Below are 13245 nucleotides of genomic sequence, written 5' to 3'. Positions count from 1 at the left end.
AGTTTACGTCTTACATAAAGGGACCTGTCTGTTACTGTACAGACACATGCCAAAATACTTTACCCATGAGTTTACAGAGTGAGTTTACAGCGTGACTTTACAGCGTGACTTTACAGCGTGACTTTACAGCGTGACTTTACAGCGTGTATCAGCCTATACAGCTCAGTTGAGCCTTCGCTTGCCCAAATAACTTGGCTGGTGTCAACAGGTTTCAGAGTGGACAAACATGAATCTACCCTCCCTCCCAGTGGACCTTTAAACAGGCCATTTTAATTCTATTTAAAGGTGTATTATATTATATTATATATTATATAATATTATTATTATTATTATATTATATTATTCTATTATTGTAGAAGCCAGTGAACCAACAGGTATATATGCTATTCTCACAATCAGAGGAATATCCATTAGCTACAGGTGTCGCAAACAGGGGTGATAACCATCAAAACATGTTAGCATCTATGAAAAGTGTCTAGCCCTTCACCCTCGTACCCGTATACGGCTTGAAAATCCCTCCTGGTAATTGGGCAACTTTTGCAAATGTTTTGTTGTCTGAGTGAAGGGAAATGCTGTAAATTAAGAGCACTCGATGTATTCTGAAAGATGAGATGGTGAGGATTATAATAAATACTGCTTTGATGTCATACACTTCACATTTCCATATCATAAAACCCATGTCATATACATTGTTGACGTTTATGATCAGTGTTTGATGTACAGTTACAAGATGACATGGCGTCATACCCGGGGTTGTCCTGAACATAATGAGCCTATGGTTGTCTCCTACGAAGAAAACAACCACCTGAATGCACACCACTCCTTTCCATGCGCCCCAACAGTACGATCTGTTTCTCTGAATTGCCCTGTGAAGGCCTAACACTGTAATATCGTATTTTAGAACTTAGCTAGTCATGTTGGCAATAGAACATTTATAATGAGACGTTTCTTGGGGGATTGTGTAAACAACAGTGATTGTGTGATGCAGGGCTGTGTTCCAAACAAAACAGTGGCGAGTGTGCTTGCTCTAGTTCCTCAACGGCACAGCTAGGAGAGCTAAAAAATATACTGTAGTTGAAGTATATACTGTTGCACCTTATACTGTCGTTGAAGACTCTTATTTTGAGTCACAAAAGTGCATTGAAATGACTTAGGAACCGTGCACACTTTGGAGAGGTGTGCGCCTGTGTGGCCACGTGGTGACACCAGTTAGTCCTCTCACTCAAACCCTTAGCATTTCTTGGTCTTATGTTTAGCTGACCCCACATTTCCCAGGAATAGTCGTATCATGGTACTGAATGTATCCAGAGTATTTTCAGAATGTGGCGACAAGTACAGTAAATGTAAAATCAACAGTGTGATGTTTGGATTGTCTTGTCAGGTGAACTGTTGTGTCCTCAACTTTGGTCTAATCATTTCCCTCAAAACGTTCAATTGCTATCATGGTTATGCTTTTCATATTTCTTCTGTAAGAAACATTTCCATGGAGCCCTATCCATATAGGCCAATTCCCACGAGTGTAAAGGGTTAAGACATGGCTTAGTAACATGATGTACTGTTCTGTTCCTATACTCCTATATGTCCCTCCCTGTTCTGAAAATGAATGGACTCCACAGCAAAAGGCCATGTGAGAGCCATATTACAGCTCATATTAGTCATGACACAGGTCTGAGGGGACAGGGGGGACAGCACGCAAACATTCAGGAGGCCCACCCACTCCTATTCATGGCTCTGCTGTGACGTCCATACACACAACACAAACACAGATAAATCCGAGCTGGGGCAGCCATCACGACATCATCAATATGCCACATGTCAGCCATGTTTTTACATGGACCTGGTGATCAGGGTGATAACTGAAGCCGGGGTTAAATATAAAAACGACTTTTCTTCCGGACAAAAATATATTTGGGATTTATCTCTCTGACATCTTCTGGTTAAGGCTGCCTAGACAAACACCCCGTGGATGAAAACATGGTTTACTACCAATGACCAGACGAGACAGATATAATTATGGAGCAAAGTTCTCACATTGTGAACAATGTATTTCCAAGGACTGGGAGAGTGGTGTACATGTAGAAGAGAAGCAGTCATAAACAAAGACGACATTCCTGTGTCGGCTGCCAAGAGGCTCGTCCCATCGCAGTGTAAGCAAAAAGCACACATCATTAGCTGAAAACCCATGTAAAATGTCTCTATTTGCCCATGAAGAGTGGTGTGTGCGTGCGCGTGCGTGCAACTATAAAAGATTTGGTTCATCCAAACGGCTCTGCCACACAGACAAACACACAACCAGTACCACCGTCCAGCACCAGAATGCTGTTTAAAACCTCATCTCTCGTCTGACTGTCCCGTGGGGTTAAAAAAACAAAATGTCAGTGTTTAAATCCTGTTGATAAAAACGTCCTAGCAACCATCAGTTTCACGATAACAAGAGCCGGGACCACCGGCGGCGGCAGAGCTCTGTGAGGGAGACAGAAGTGCACCTGAGGAGGATGACAGAGCTTTCTGAAGCTCTTCTTCATTTGAAGATCTTGATGCACTGGCCAAAATCCTTTAAGTGTTCCTACACTGGATTGATTACACAGGCCGTGCCAAGGAGCTGCTGCTGCACAGTGGCATGTGTTACAGTCAGATTGTCCCAAACAGCACCGTACTGCCTATACTGTGGGCCGTGGTAAAAAAAGTAGTGCACCGCTGTAAATAGAGAATAGGGTGCCATTTGGGACGCACATGGAGCCATTCCACTGGAATCTTCCGCCCCGCTCTGTTCTCCCCTCCTCCGGCCTCACTGGGACTCTCTCCGTCAACTAGCCGCCCATCTGTCAGAGCACACAGACGTTTATTCCACTTCCACGCCGTGTCTTCCCTGATTGTCTGGCACCGCACTGAGCCGTGGAGTTTTGTGTATATCAACAGGCCAACGACACGGTTGCTGCTGCTGTGGCTCTGTCCACAGGACGAAGAAATGTACCGTAGCTACGCTGTGAGGTCATTTTATATTATGTAGATGACATCGTAGCCACTAAACCTCACAGAGGGAATGTTTTAAACAGTCTGCAGCACATCCAGTTCTACCTAATTTAGCGCTGCGACAGCAGGGATGAAGCGTATTGTAGATAGGCTAGATAAGGTATCCCGACATTGGGGGAGAAATGGTTTACTGGATTGGCACGCGGACACACACTGTAAGGCTGACTGATGACAGCAAGGCTTGTGTAGGTATTTATTAGGCTATGGTGTGTTTACTACTTTGGGAAAAGGGATTTTTAGAGATAAGGATTGAGTTATTCCATTCTGTTTAATACTAAGGGAAAGGAGTGGAAATACATGTCCTTATACAGGTACCTAGGGTCAATATGCACACACGCTCGGGGCAAGGCTTTCAGGAGCTGAATATATCGGTGTTTACTTCTCTAAAGCCTTGTCAGGTTTTCCTCCACTTCCGACATCCGTTACATTAAGATGGAATGTCTCCGAACGTCAACAGCAATTAGAGGTCTCTAGCCATAAGTGCAGTGTGTGTTTGACTGTCTCAGAGTGAATTATTAGTCTAGTTTCAATCTGGAAAAATGCCGGCCATAGTGCCAGGACTCATGGTGGTATGGTAAGTCATTGGGCTGCGGGTGTGTGGGATTGCGTGAGCTTGAGTAGCCATGTGTGGTGTACAGTGTGGCAACGGATACAATACGACTCGAAGTGTTGTGGAGACAGACGGCCTGCAGTGTGGCAGTACTCCTGTACTTTCCATTGGCCTGTTCAATGGAATGTTTGGGACCTTTACGCCCTGCGGTGCATTGTGGGACTTACCTGGGCACACGGCCTGCAGGGTGACATGGCTGATCCTCAAGGTGCTGGTCAGGTGCCTCTGGTTGGTGCCAGCAAACAGCAGGTAGAACTCTACATCCTCCTCATCCTCCAAATGATCTTCATCACCAAGCTGCACCGTCAGAAGACACTCACCCTGGAAAAAGACAAGATGGATGGAAATACAGTTATACTGTACATTTGAGCCACATACTTGGATTGGTTTAACTCAGTTTACATCTTTAGAGCTTGCATCAGAATGGCAAAGGAAATGACCTACTCTCTAAACTAGGGCTGGGAAATGCCAGGGACCTCATGATACGATATTATCACAATACATAGGTGCTGATACGAAATGTATTGCGATTATACTATATGTATTGCAATTCAGTACTGCGATTTGATTGTGATTCGATGTTCCAAACATATTGTTCTATATATGTCTGCGGCAGAAAGACAAGAGAGAGCGTGAGGAAATCCGTGTCGGGGATAAAAGTGCTCAAGACATGTTGGCACACTCTTTAAAACATTTCAAAAGAAGTATGGGTTTTATTTTTTGCATTTCACAAATGCAATCGGCAAAGATTATATTGCGATACTCTACTGCAGTGTTTCCTCTGCGTTCAATTAAGTGTGGCGCTGCGCCACGGCAGAATCATTCCTGCTACACCAAAAGTAACATAATATATTTCTACCAAACATAGTTTCAATAAAGTTCTGTAATGCACATTCTCTTTTCTTAGTAAATAGATCATCCATTCTGGGTTCAACAGTTCTGAAGGTTATTTAGCTCTGTGAGCTGTTGCAGGCAGCCTGCAACCCAAGAAACACAGCGTGCCTGTGACCAGTGCTCGATACAGATGCTCTGCGGCGCGAAACACAATTCACTTGAATCACCTCAGAGTGCTCCTGCATGAGAAATTGCAAGAAAGGTACGTTAGCTTGTTTGTTTGACTAACGTTAGCTAGCTATGGGCAACAAAAAAAAATTGTGCATATTTAGTCTGTACTAGTCTATAGGATTATGTGTTTATTTCTGAGCCAACTCCACCAGGACCTCGACCCAATGGGTCTGGGAGCATTCAACATCAAGGAGGCGGAGGAGAGAGAGGCCAGGTGGAGACGACCAAGACCAGGGAGCAGTTCTGGGCTTGGTTCAGAGAGGAGGTGTGTTTTCAAATGCTGTGATGGAACCAATGTTACATCATGTGTGTTGGATTAACTCATTAGGTCATGAATCCATATCTTGTTGGGCTCCAGGACAGCCTAGACTGGAGGTTCCAACCCCTGGAGATTCTGGGGTGTGTTGGGACCTCAGGCTGTGTTCTCAAGTGAGAGGATAAACACCTGTAGTTCAGGGGTTGAAACACCTGTATTTTAGGGGTTGGACCAGCTGACAGCAATGTTACAGCTGGCCTCGCAGTTTGATGAGTGGGGGCAGACTACTCCTGACTATACCCGTGTATTCTGTTAATTGTGAGAGGGACTTCTGTGCAATGAAACGAGTAAGAACATTTAAATGTGAAAGTAGATCGACTCTCTTTGTCCCTCTCCCTTCTCTTATTATTCTTTCTGTTATTGCAGATCAAAACAGACTGCAGGGAGAGCATCCAGCCGGCTCTCCATCAACACCCCCCCCCCCCCCCCATCAAGGAGCTCAATTACAGGAGGGCGTTGGAAATCTTTTTCCAAAAGCCCAGAAGAATAAAGTGCTCTGACAAAGTCTGTCAGAACTAGGTTTTTGTCGGAACCTGAAAAGACATTTCCAACGCTCTCCTTTTGTGATGAACATGAATTAGTGGGCTCTAATTCATGTTCAGTCAAATGTTCCTCTGTTCATTTTGTCAAGATAAACCTTTTTATTTCAGAAAGGTCTCTGTTGTGTTTCTTTAGACAGCTGCAACACTCAACCTTAAATTGCAGACTGTGTACTATAATAGTTTTACTGATACGTTATTGAGCTCATTTCTGGGGGTGGAAATTATATTTTAGGTGGTTAATTAGATTTTTTCACTACCACTAACTGCCCCCCACAGCTAACACATTTTCCAGTGGAAACACTGCTCTACTGTATCGATTCCCCCCCCCCCATCCCTATTCTAAACCAGAGGAGAAACAAACACAGAAATATAGGAGAACAAAAAGACCCACGGGCAGGTATCAGCACCTGTTTATTACGGTAGGAAGAGGCTGTGTTTTATTATAGCACTATCAACCCATAATGTAGGGCGGAATACTCAGCTGAATACATAAAAACAAACCCTGCTAAAACAATAATTACCCTGCCTTATTTAATTACAGTGTATTGCATAAGTGTGTGTGTGTGTGTGTGTGTGTGTGTGTGTGTGTGTGTGTGTGTGTGTGTGTGTGTGTGTGTGTGTGTGTGTGTGTGTGTGTGTGTGTGTGTATTATAACGAATGATACATTTTTTTAGAGACCTCTTTATACTAAGAACTCTTCAAATTGATAGAGCCCCCAGCCTGGAGTTACAACCAGGCTGTGTGCAGTTCTCTGACAGGTCTGTTATATTGAGGGACCCAGTGTAAACACATGACTACCTGTCATTCCGCTTCAACCAGCGCATGGTCCAGTGTGACAGACAGCTGCACATATCAGGAGAGGAAGAAGCCTGAGAGGAAGAAGGTAAGATTGGAGGATGACTATGTTTCCTGTTTCCTTATTTCTAGGTTACACGTGGGCCGGTCCAAAGCACTGTACTGCTGGAGCTGTCTGCCTACCGTCTGTTGTTTTCCTCACAGGTCCACATCATATCCACCTTATCACATGCAGCAAAGGTACTGACTAGTCCAAATAACCCATCTCTCTCCTTCAGTGGCAGGATCTTTTCATATAGAAATAAACACTGAAGATGGAAAATGCATGTGGGAAACATAGATGTCATGGGTAAGAAGAATGCATAGTTTACTCAGTCACACGCAACAACAACAAAAAACAATTCCCAAATACACGCAACGGATCCGGAGCTACCAATTGTAGTCTTTGTAGCGGCTAGCTAGCTAGCTTTGTATGTTCAATGACGTACAGTGTGCGTATGTGGACACGACTGTTGACTTTGGACAGACTGCACACATCCTTCAGTGCTGAATGCCAGTCAGCTGGTCTGTCTGTGGCTGATGACAAGCGGTTAGAGGAGGAGAGGCACAATACAGGGGAATATAGTATGAAAACCATATTGCCTAACACTGCAGCACTTACTTTAACATAAAGCTATGCTTAGAACCAACGGGAAAGCTCTTGCACTGTCTACGCTAGCACTGTTTAACATAAAGCTGTGCTTAGAACCAACGGGAAAGCTCTTGCACCGTGTACGCTAGCACTGTTTAACATAAAGCTGTGCTTAGAACCAACGGGAAAGCTCTTGCACCGTGTACGCTAGCACTGTTTAACATAAAGCTGTGCTTAGAACCAACTGCCTGAGGACAGAAAACCCCCAGCCATCCTATGGTTCATCTTATATACACCACGTGACCAAAAGTATGTGGACACCTGCTCGTAGACGCTTGGCATTGCACGTGGTGATCTTAGGCTTGTGTGCGGCTACTCGGCCATGGAAACCCATTTCATAAAGCTCCCGACTAACAGTTATTGTGCTGAAATTGCTTCCAGAGGCAGTTTGGAACTCGGTATTGTGTGTTGCAACCAAGGACAGAGGATTTTAACTCGCTACTCGCTTTAGCACGGCGGTCCCGTTCTGTGAGCTTGTGAGGCCTACCAATTCCACTTCACAATAACAGCACTTACAGTTGACCGGGGCAGTTCTAGCAGAGCGGAAATGTTATGAACAGACTTGTTGGGAAGGTGGCATCCAATGACGGTGCCCTGTTGAAAGTCACTGAGCTTTTCGGTATGGGCCATTTTTATTTTTTTCACCTTTATTTAACCAGGTAGGCTAGTTGAGAACAAGTTCTCATTTGCAACTGCGACCTGGCCAATATAAAGCGTAGCAATTTGACACATACAACAACACAGAGTTACACATGGGATAAAAAAAACATACTGTCAATAATGCATTAGAACAAAAGAAAACAAAAAGTCTATATACGGCGAGTGCAAATACAGCCAATGTTTGTCTATGAAGATTGCATGGCTTTGTGCTCGATTTTATATACCTGTCAGCAATGGGTATGGCTGAAATAGCCAAATCCACTCATTTGAAGGAGTGTCCACATACATTTGTATACATAGTGTACATTCATGTATGTATCTTAAAAGTCTGTTTTTGTCTATGTGGTAGAGCAGATCATCTGAAAGAAAGACCCTTGTTTTACAGGTAGAGATTAGTAATGGGATCTTTCTGCTGTAACTGCAGCAGCCATTTTCTACATGAGTAGCCGACGGCAACACAAAAAGAGGAGGGTAGCCAGCATGTCTGTCTGCAGCTCCCTCCCTCCCTGTCTTGTGTTCTGATCGATGTGGAGGACACACCTCCTTAACCTGTTGATGTGTCCTACTCCGTGGTGTTGACATGGCCCTAGGGTGGCAGACGTGGCTTGCTGATTGGTTTACTGGAGCCTGTACTCTGAACAGAGGCTTCTATTTGGAGATGCCAGTTGGGCGTGATGAGGGAGAAAGAAGTAACTTCATTTGAATTGTTCTTATTTAGAACAGTCAAAAGGTTTTTCCATTATGTAAAAGTGGCTAGGGAGTTAGACAGGTTTTAGACCGAGGTCAAATGACAAAATCCTGTGACACAAAGCTATTAAATCATTTGAGCAGCCAGTATGACTTGTTTGGAAAAGGCTTCAGGACTGTCATCAGCGATATAAAAGGCGATCGGAAGGCCTCTGAGGACAAATATTTTATTTCAAGCAATCAAAAGTACAAAAGGTCACAGTCTAAAACAAATCCAAGCAATACAAAGTGAAACCATGAAGTGCTTCTCAACAATGAGAAAGGCTGAAGACAAAAAAAAAAGACTAGTTGGAAAAAAGAATGAATCACAACATGAGAGTAAAATGCAGTGGTGTTCAGGAGGAAGAGCAGGAACACTAATGGTAAACTGGGCCTTGGGCCACTTCTACTGTAAAAGCCCAATATAGACAACAGGTGTTGAAGCCGAAAGAAAGAGAGCAAGAGCAAAAAGAGAACTAAACCAAAACATTTGCCAATAGACCACCCTGCAGTGGTTTGTGAAATATAATTTTTATGTATCAAAAAGAAAGGAGGACCAAGGCACTCTTCATATAATTCATTAAAATGCCTATATTTGTATGGAATGGAAACCAACTCTGACGCGTTTTGGTTGCATGACCTTCGTCAGGGTGTACTTCATGCAGGAAAAACCCGTAGGAGTTTTTAAACTTTGTTTACCAAAGAGCACCTTGTGTCTAGCAGAGCTTCCCTTCCTCCTTTTTTATATACTTTTGATGGATTTGAAAACGTGATTATGAGTTCCAAATTATGTAAGCTACATGTGTACCAGAATTTTGACAGATAAGTTCATAGAACAAATGTCCCAACCATTCCATAAAGAGTCCAACGGTTCCACTGCTCTTGGGTCTTGGTTTGCCTCTAGTCTAGCGTGTTCTTAGGCATTCTGGGGTTGTTTGTGATGCTGTGTTCCAGAGATCAACATCAGAGGTAGTTTTAAAAGCTGACTGGAAATAACCCCAGAGAGTGAGTCCAAGGAGGAGAACCTGACTGGAAATAACCCCAGAGAGAGACAGTCCAAGGAGGAGCTCCTGACTGGAAATAACCCCAGAGAGTGAGTCCAAGGAGGAGAACCTGACTAGAAATAACCCCAGAGAGAGACAGTCCAAGGAGGAGCTCCTGACTGGAAATAACCCCAGAGAGAGAGACAGTCCAAGGAAGAGCTCCTGACTGGAAATAACCCCAGAGAGAGAGAGTCCAAGGAGGAGAACCTGATTGGAAATAACTCCAGAGAAAGACAGTCCAAGGAGGAGCTCCTGACTGGAAATAACCCCAGAGAGAGACAGTCCAAGGAGGAGCTCCTGACTGGAAATAACCCCAGAGAGAGACAGTCCAAGGAGGAGCTCCTGACTGGAAATAACCCCAGAGAGAGACAGTCCAAGGAGGAGCTCCTAACTGGAAATAACCCCAGAGAGAAACAGTCCAAGGGGGAGCTCCTGACTGGAAATAACCCCAGAGAGAGACAGTCCAAGGAGGAGCTTCTGACTGGAAATAACCCCAGAGAGAGAAAGTCCAAGGAGGAGCTCCTAACTGGAAATAACCCCAGAGAGAGACAGTCCAAGGAGGAGCTCCTAACTGGAAATAACCCCAGAGAGAGACAGTCCAAGGAGGAGCTCCTGCCTGGAAATAACCCCAGAGAGAGACAGTCCAAGGAGGAGCTCCTGCCTGGCTGCCTGCTACTGAGGTACTCTAATGACAGACTAACCTTGACACCACTCACACCAAAAAAGACTGGGTGGCTCTCGGGCCCAGTGTGTGTGTGTGTGTGTGTGTGCGTGAGTGTGTTTCCTCCTCTTCAGAGACAGCTGTATTACTCCAAGGGCATAAAGTATCCCGACAGCACACACCCAGGCTTTCTAGAAGGGCAGGACACAGACTCTGTATTCCTACATTTGCTCTCTTGGCTGGAACAATTACATCAAATCCACGGAGGGCAGGGCATCTGATTGAATTAGCAACACTGTTCCCCTGCTCTAACTTATTTAGCACTTAACCAAGGCCATGACCAGAGGTGTCCCTGACGGCTGAAAATCAGAGCCTTCAAATGAAACAAGTTACAACACACTTATCAGGTGAACAAAACTGCTTTTTCTTGAGCTTGTATGTGCAGGATCCTTTGCTGAAATGGGTCCCTGTACAGACACAACCCAGCCACACTAGCGCACCCCGCACATGTGAATGAGTCACTGTCACGAGTGGCCCCAGCCCTGTTACATTCCTGACTCTCTACTCACACCACACCCAGCGCGAGGGGACCATAGGGCCAGGGGGGGCAAACTCTGAGCTCACCATCTCATTGTCTAAGGTGAGGAGACAGGAACAGACAGAGAAAGAGAGAGTGAGACCAACAGAGGAGAAGGAATGAACCTCTCCATGTGTGTAGCTAGTCACTCCCTCTCTCGTTCTGCAACCCCCAGGGCCTAACCAGCCATGTGTTTCAAAGCGTATCAACTGCTCTCACACCACTTAACTTATAATGTGTTCTTTTAGTACAAGGGGTTACTTGAGTTCAGTTGCTACTTGTTTTTGTTTTTTTATGTTCCCTGTTCAATATTTAGAACAGAAAGGTGGCAGGCGTCACGTAATGCACAGGAGACAACGGACACACAGGCAGGAAGCTAGCATAAAAGCGTGACCACAGACTGCAGCACATCTCAGTCACGTTGATCTGCAGCTTTCTAGTTCTGAGGAAGGTAAGACAACACCAGGCTGAGTGTAGGAGAGGTACTCCTAGACAATGTGTTAATAAGGAGGATTCCTGACAGAATCCTCTAGTTAGCATGGCCCACCACAACAGGCACAAAGAGGGATAGGTCGCACGCTTCCAGAGAACACCGTTTTAGTCACGACATACACGTCAGTCTTGATTGACGTCAGTAAACTCAGCCAAGTAGAGTTTTAAAGCAAGTGCTGAGCTGCAAAATGAGGTAATACGCAGAGGTGTAAAAGTACTAATTACAACTACCCTTTTAATGTAACTGAGTAGCTTTTCCGAGTACTTTCTTGAGTATTTTTCCAAATTAGTCATTTTACTTCTACTTGAGTAAAATGTAATTGAAGTAACAGTGCCTCTACTTGATGAGGATATTTCAGTTTCCACTCCTGGTGAGTGAGTGAAAGGGGGAGTTTGTGAAATTACTACTGCACATTCATTTCCTCTTCCTTTTCCGTTGAATGCATGTAACAACATTCAGGTAACCTTAGTGAAATGAGCTAATTATCAAGGTCAATGTTTTTATTTTAAAAGTAACTCAATTACTTTTACCCTGAGTACTTTTTAAATGCTACATTTGACTTTTACTTGAGTCATTTTTTTACTCCAGTAATTTTACTTCTACTTGAATAAAATGTCATTAAAGTCACGATACTTCAGTACTCTTTCCAGCCCTGGTAATACAGCAGGCCACAGATCTGAGGCTAGCTAAGGACTGTATGAATGTATTAGATCAGAGTCGTAATAGCTGATCTCGTGTCTGAGAGCAGAATATCTGTGGTGGAGAGGAGGGCTGGGATCGCATCCTCAGAGTGATCAGGTTCTGTTTGCTTTCCTCCCTCTGTTAATGAGGATGAATCAGCACATATTGCATGAACGACGTCTCCTTCCTAAACCACATCTAGAGTGCTGATTTGACACAGACGTCTCCTGTCTCTGCCCAATTAAAACCCCTGGCTGTCAAAGGAAGACTGGAGCCTGTTCCTACTATATGTCTGATGGCCCTGGGTTTCCTGTTTGGTGTACTGAGCATGCTCAGAAGGCTCTGCCAGGAGGAGAGCCCAGACCTAGCTGTGTGCACTGAGCCCAGCTGATCCCCTTCTTCGTGTGGCTGCTCGCTGAAATCAGACGCTGCCGGGGCGCACATCACACAGCAACAACCCCCCCTTCCCCCTCTCTTCAGTGTACCCGCTTCCGCTCCACAGGCCGAGCTGAAAGCTCAGCTCAGGGATCCAATGGCAACATGAAGCCAGGCCCCATCCAAAGCCACACCCACACACCCAGTTTACAGGCCTCTAGAGCCAACTCATGCTACACACTAACAATAGGCCACGGAGATGGTTGAGATATCCCTAACTCACGCAGGCCTCCCATTCGAATCACCGAGATTGTCACACAGATAACATTGTCCATTGACTCCACTTATAGACCAACTTTTTCAGTTGATGGCACCGGCAGGATTTGGTGGCACCAATTTTCCCCGGCGCTGAACCAGGATAATTTATGACTAGCCATCTTTTAAATTAGCATGCCCGGGAAACGGATGATGTCCGCAACATTTAAACATTATCTTTCATTTGCGGAATGAGCAAGTAGCCTACAGCCTATAATAGCCTACCCTCCATATACAAATAATTACATTTGAATTAACTTAACAGTATCATATTTACTTTGACTGTTAGGAGGGAGAAAAAGAAAAAAACATCTGCGCAATGACAAAAAAAAATGATATTCTAAATCCACAACGACCACATCAGAAGACCACTTTTGAGGTCTGGGAACAATCATCATAAGAAATTGGAGGGTGTAGTTGCCCTTTAGACTCAATTGCTCACCTAGTAAGAGACTGTTGTGTTTGGCTAGCTGTACTGTACAATGTACAGCGTAGGTTACATGTGATGGCAGAGTTTGCGAAACAAATGCCCCCCCGCGAGTGGTTCAAATCATCATGACATCATTGTGTCTGTAGGGTAGTCCTTATTTTTAGTCAACATTTCATTGGGAAGGTTTTCTGGGAAAGCCTTTAGAAACATTCTTTCAAACAGAGTATGATGA

The 13245-nt window shown here is 44.5% G+C and overlaps 1 protein-coding gene across 9 annotated transcripts in view; it reads right to left on the bottom strand.

Annotated features, from left to right (window-relative positions):
- akap13 (A-kinase anchoring protein 13) overlaps positions 1–13245 on the bottom strand; it is a 95906-nt gene that overhangs the window by 56927 nt on the left and 25734 nt on the right. For all 9 annotated transcript variants that reach the window (XM_020456351.2, XM_020456349.2, XM_020456352.2 and 6 more), the window contains exon 3: positions 3811–3964. In XM_020456351.2, coding sequence (XP_020311940.1) covers positions 3811–3964 — 154 coding nt within the window. The remainder of the gene's footprint in view (positions 1–3810; positions 3965–13245) is intronic.

The sequence above is a fragment of the Oncorhynchus kisutch genome, linkage group LG22, assembly GCF_002021735.2.
Source record: "Oncorhynchus kisutch isolate 150728-3 linkage group LG22, Okis_V2, whole genome shotgun sequence".
Lineage (NCBI taxonomy): Eukaryota > Metazoa > Chordata > Actinopteri > Salmoniformes > Salmonidae > Oncorhynchus > Oncorhynchus kisutch.
Note: the sequence above shows the minus strand (reverse complement) of the source record. Positions and strands in the feature narration are given on the sequence as shown.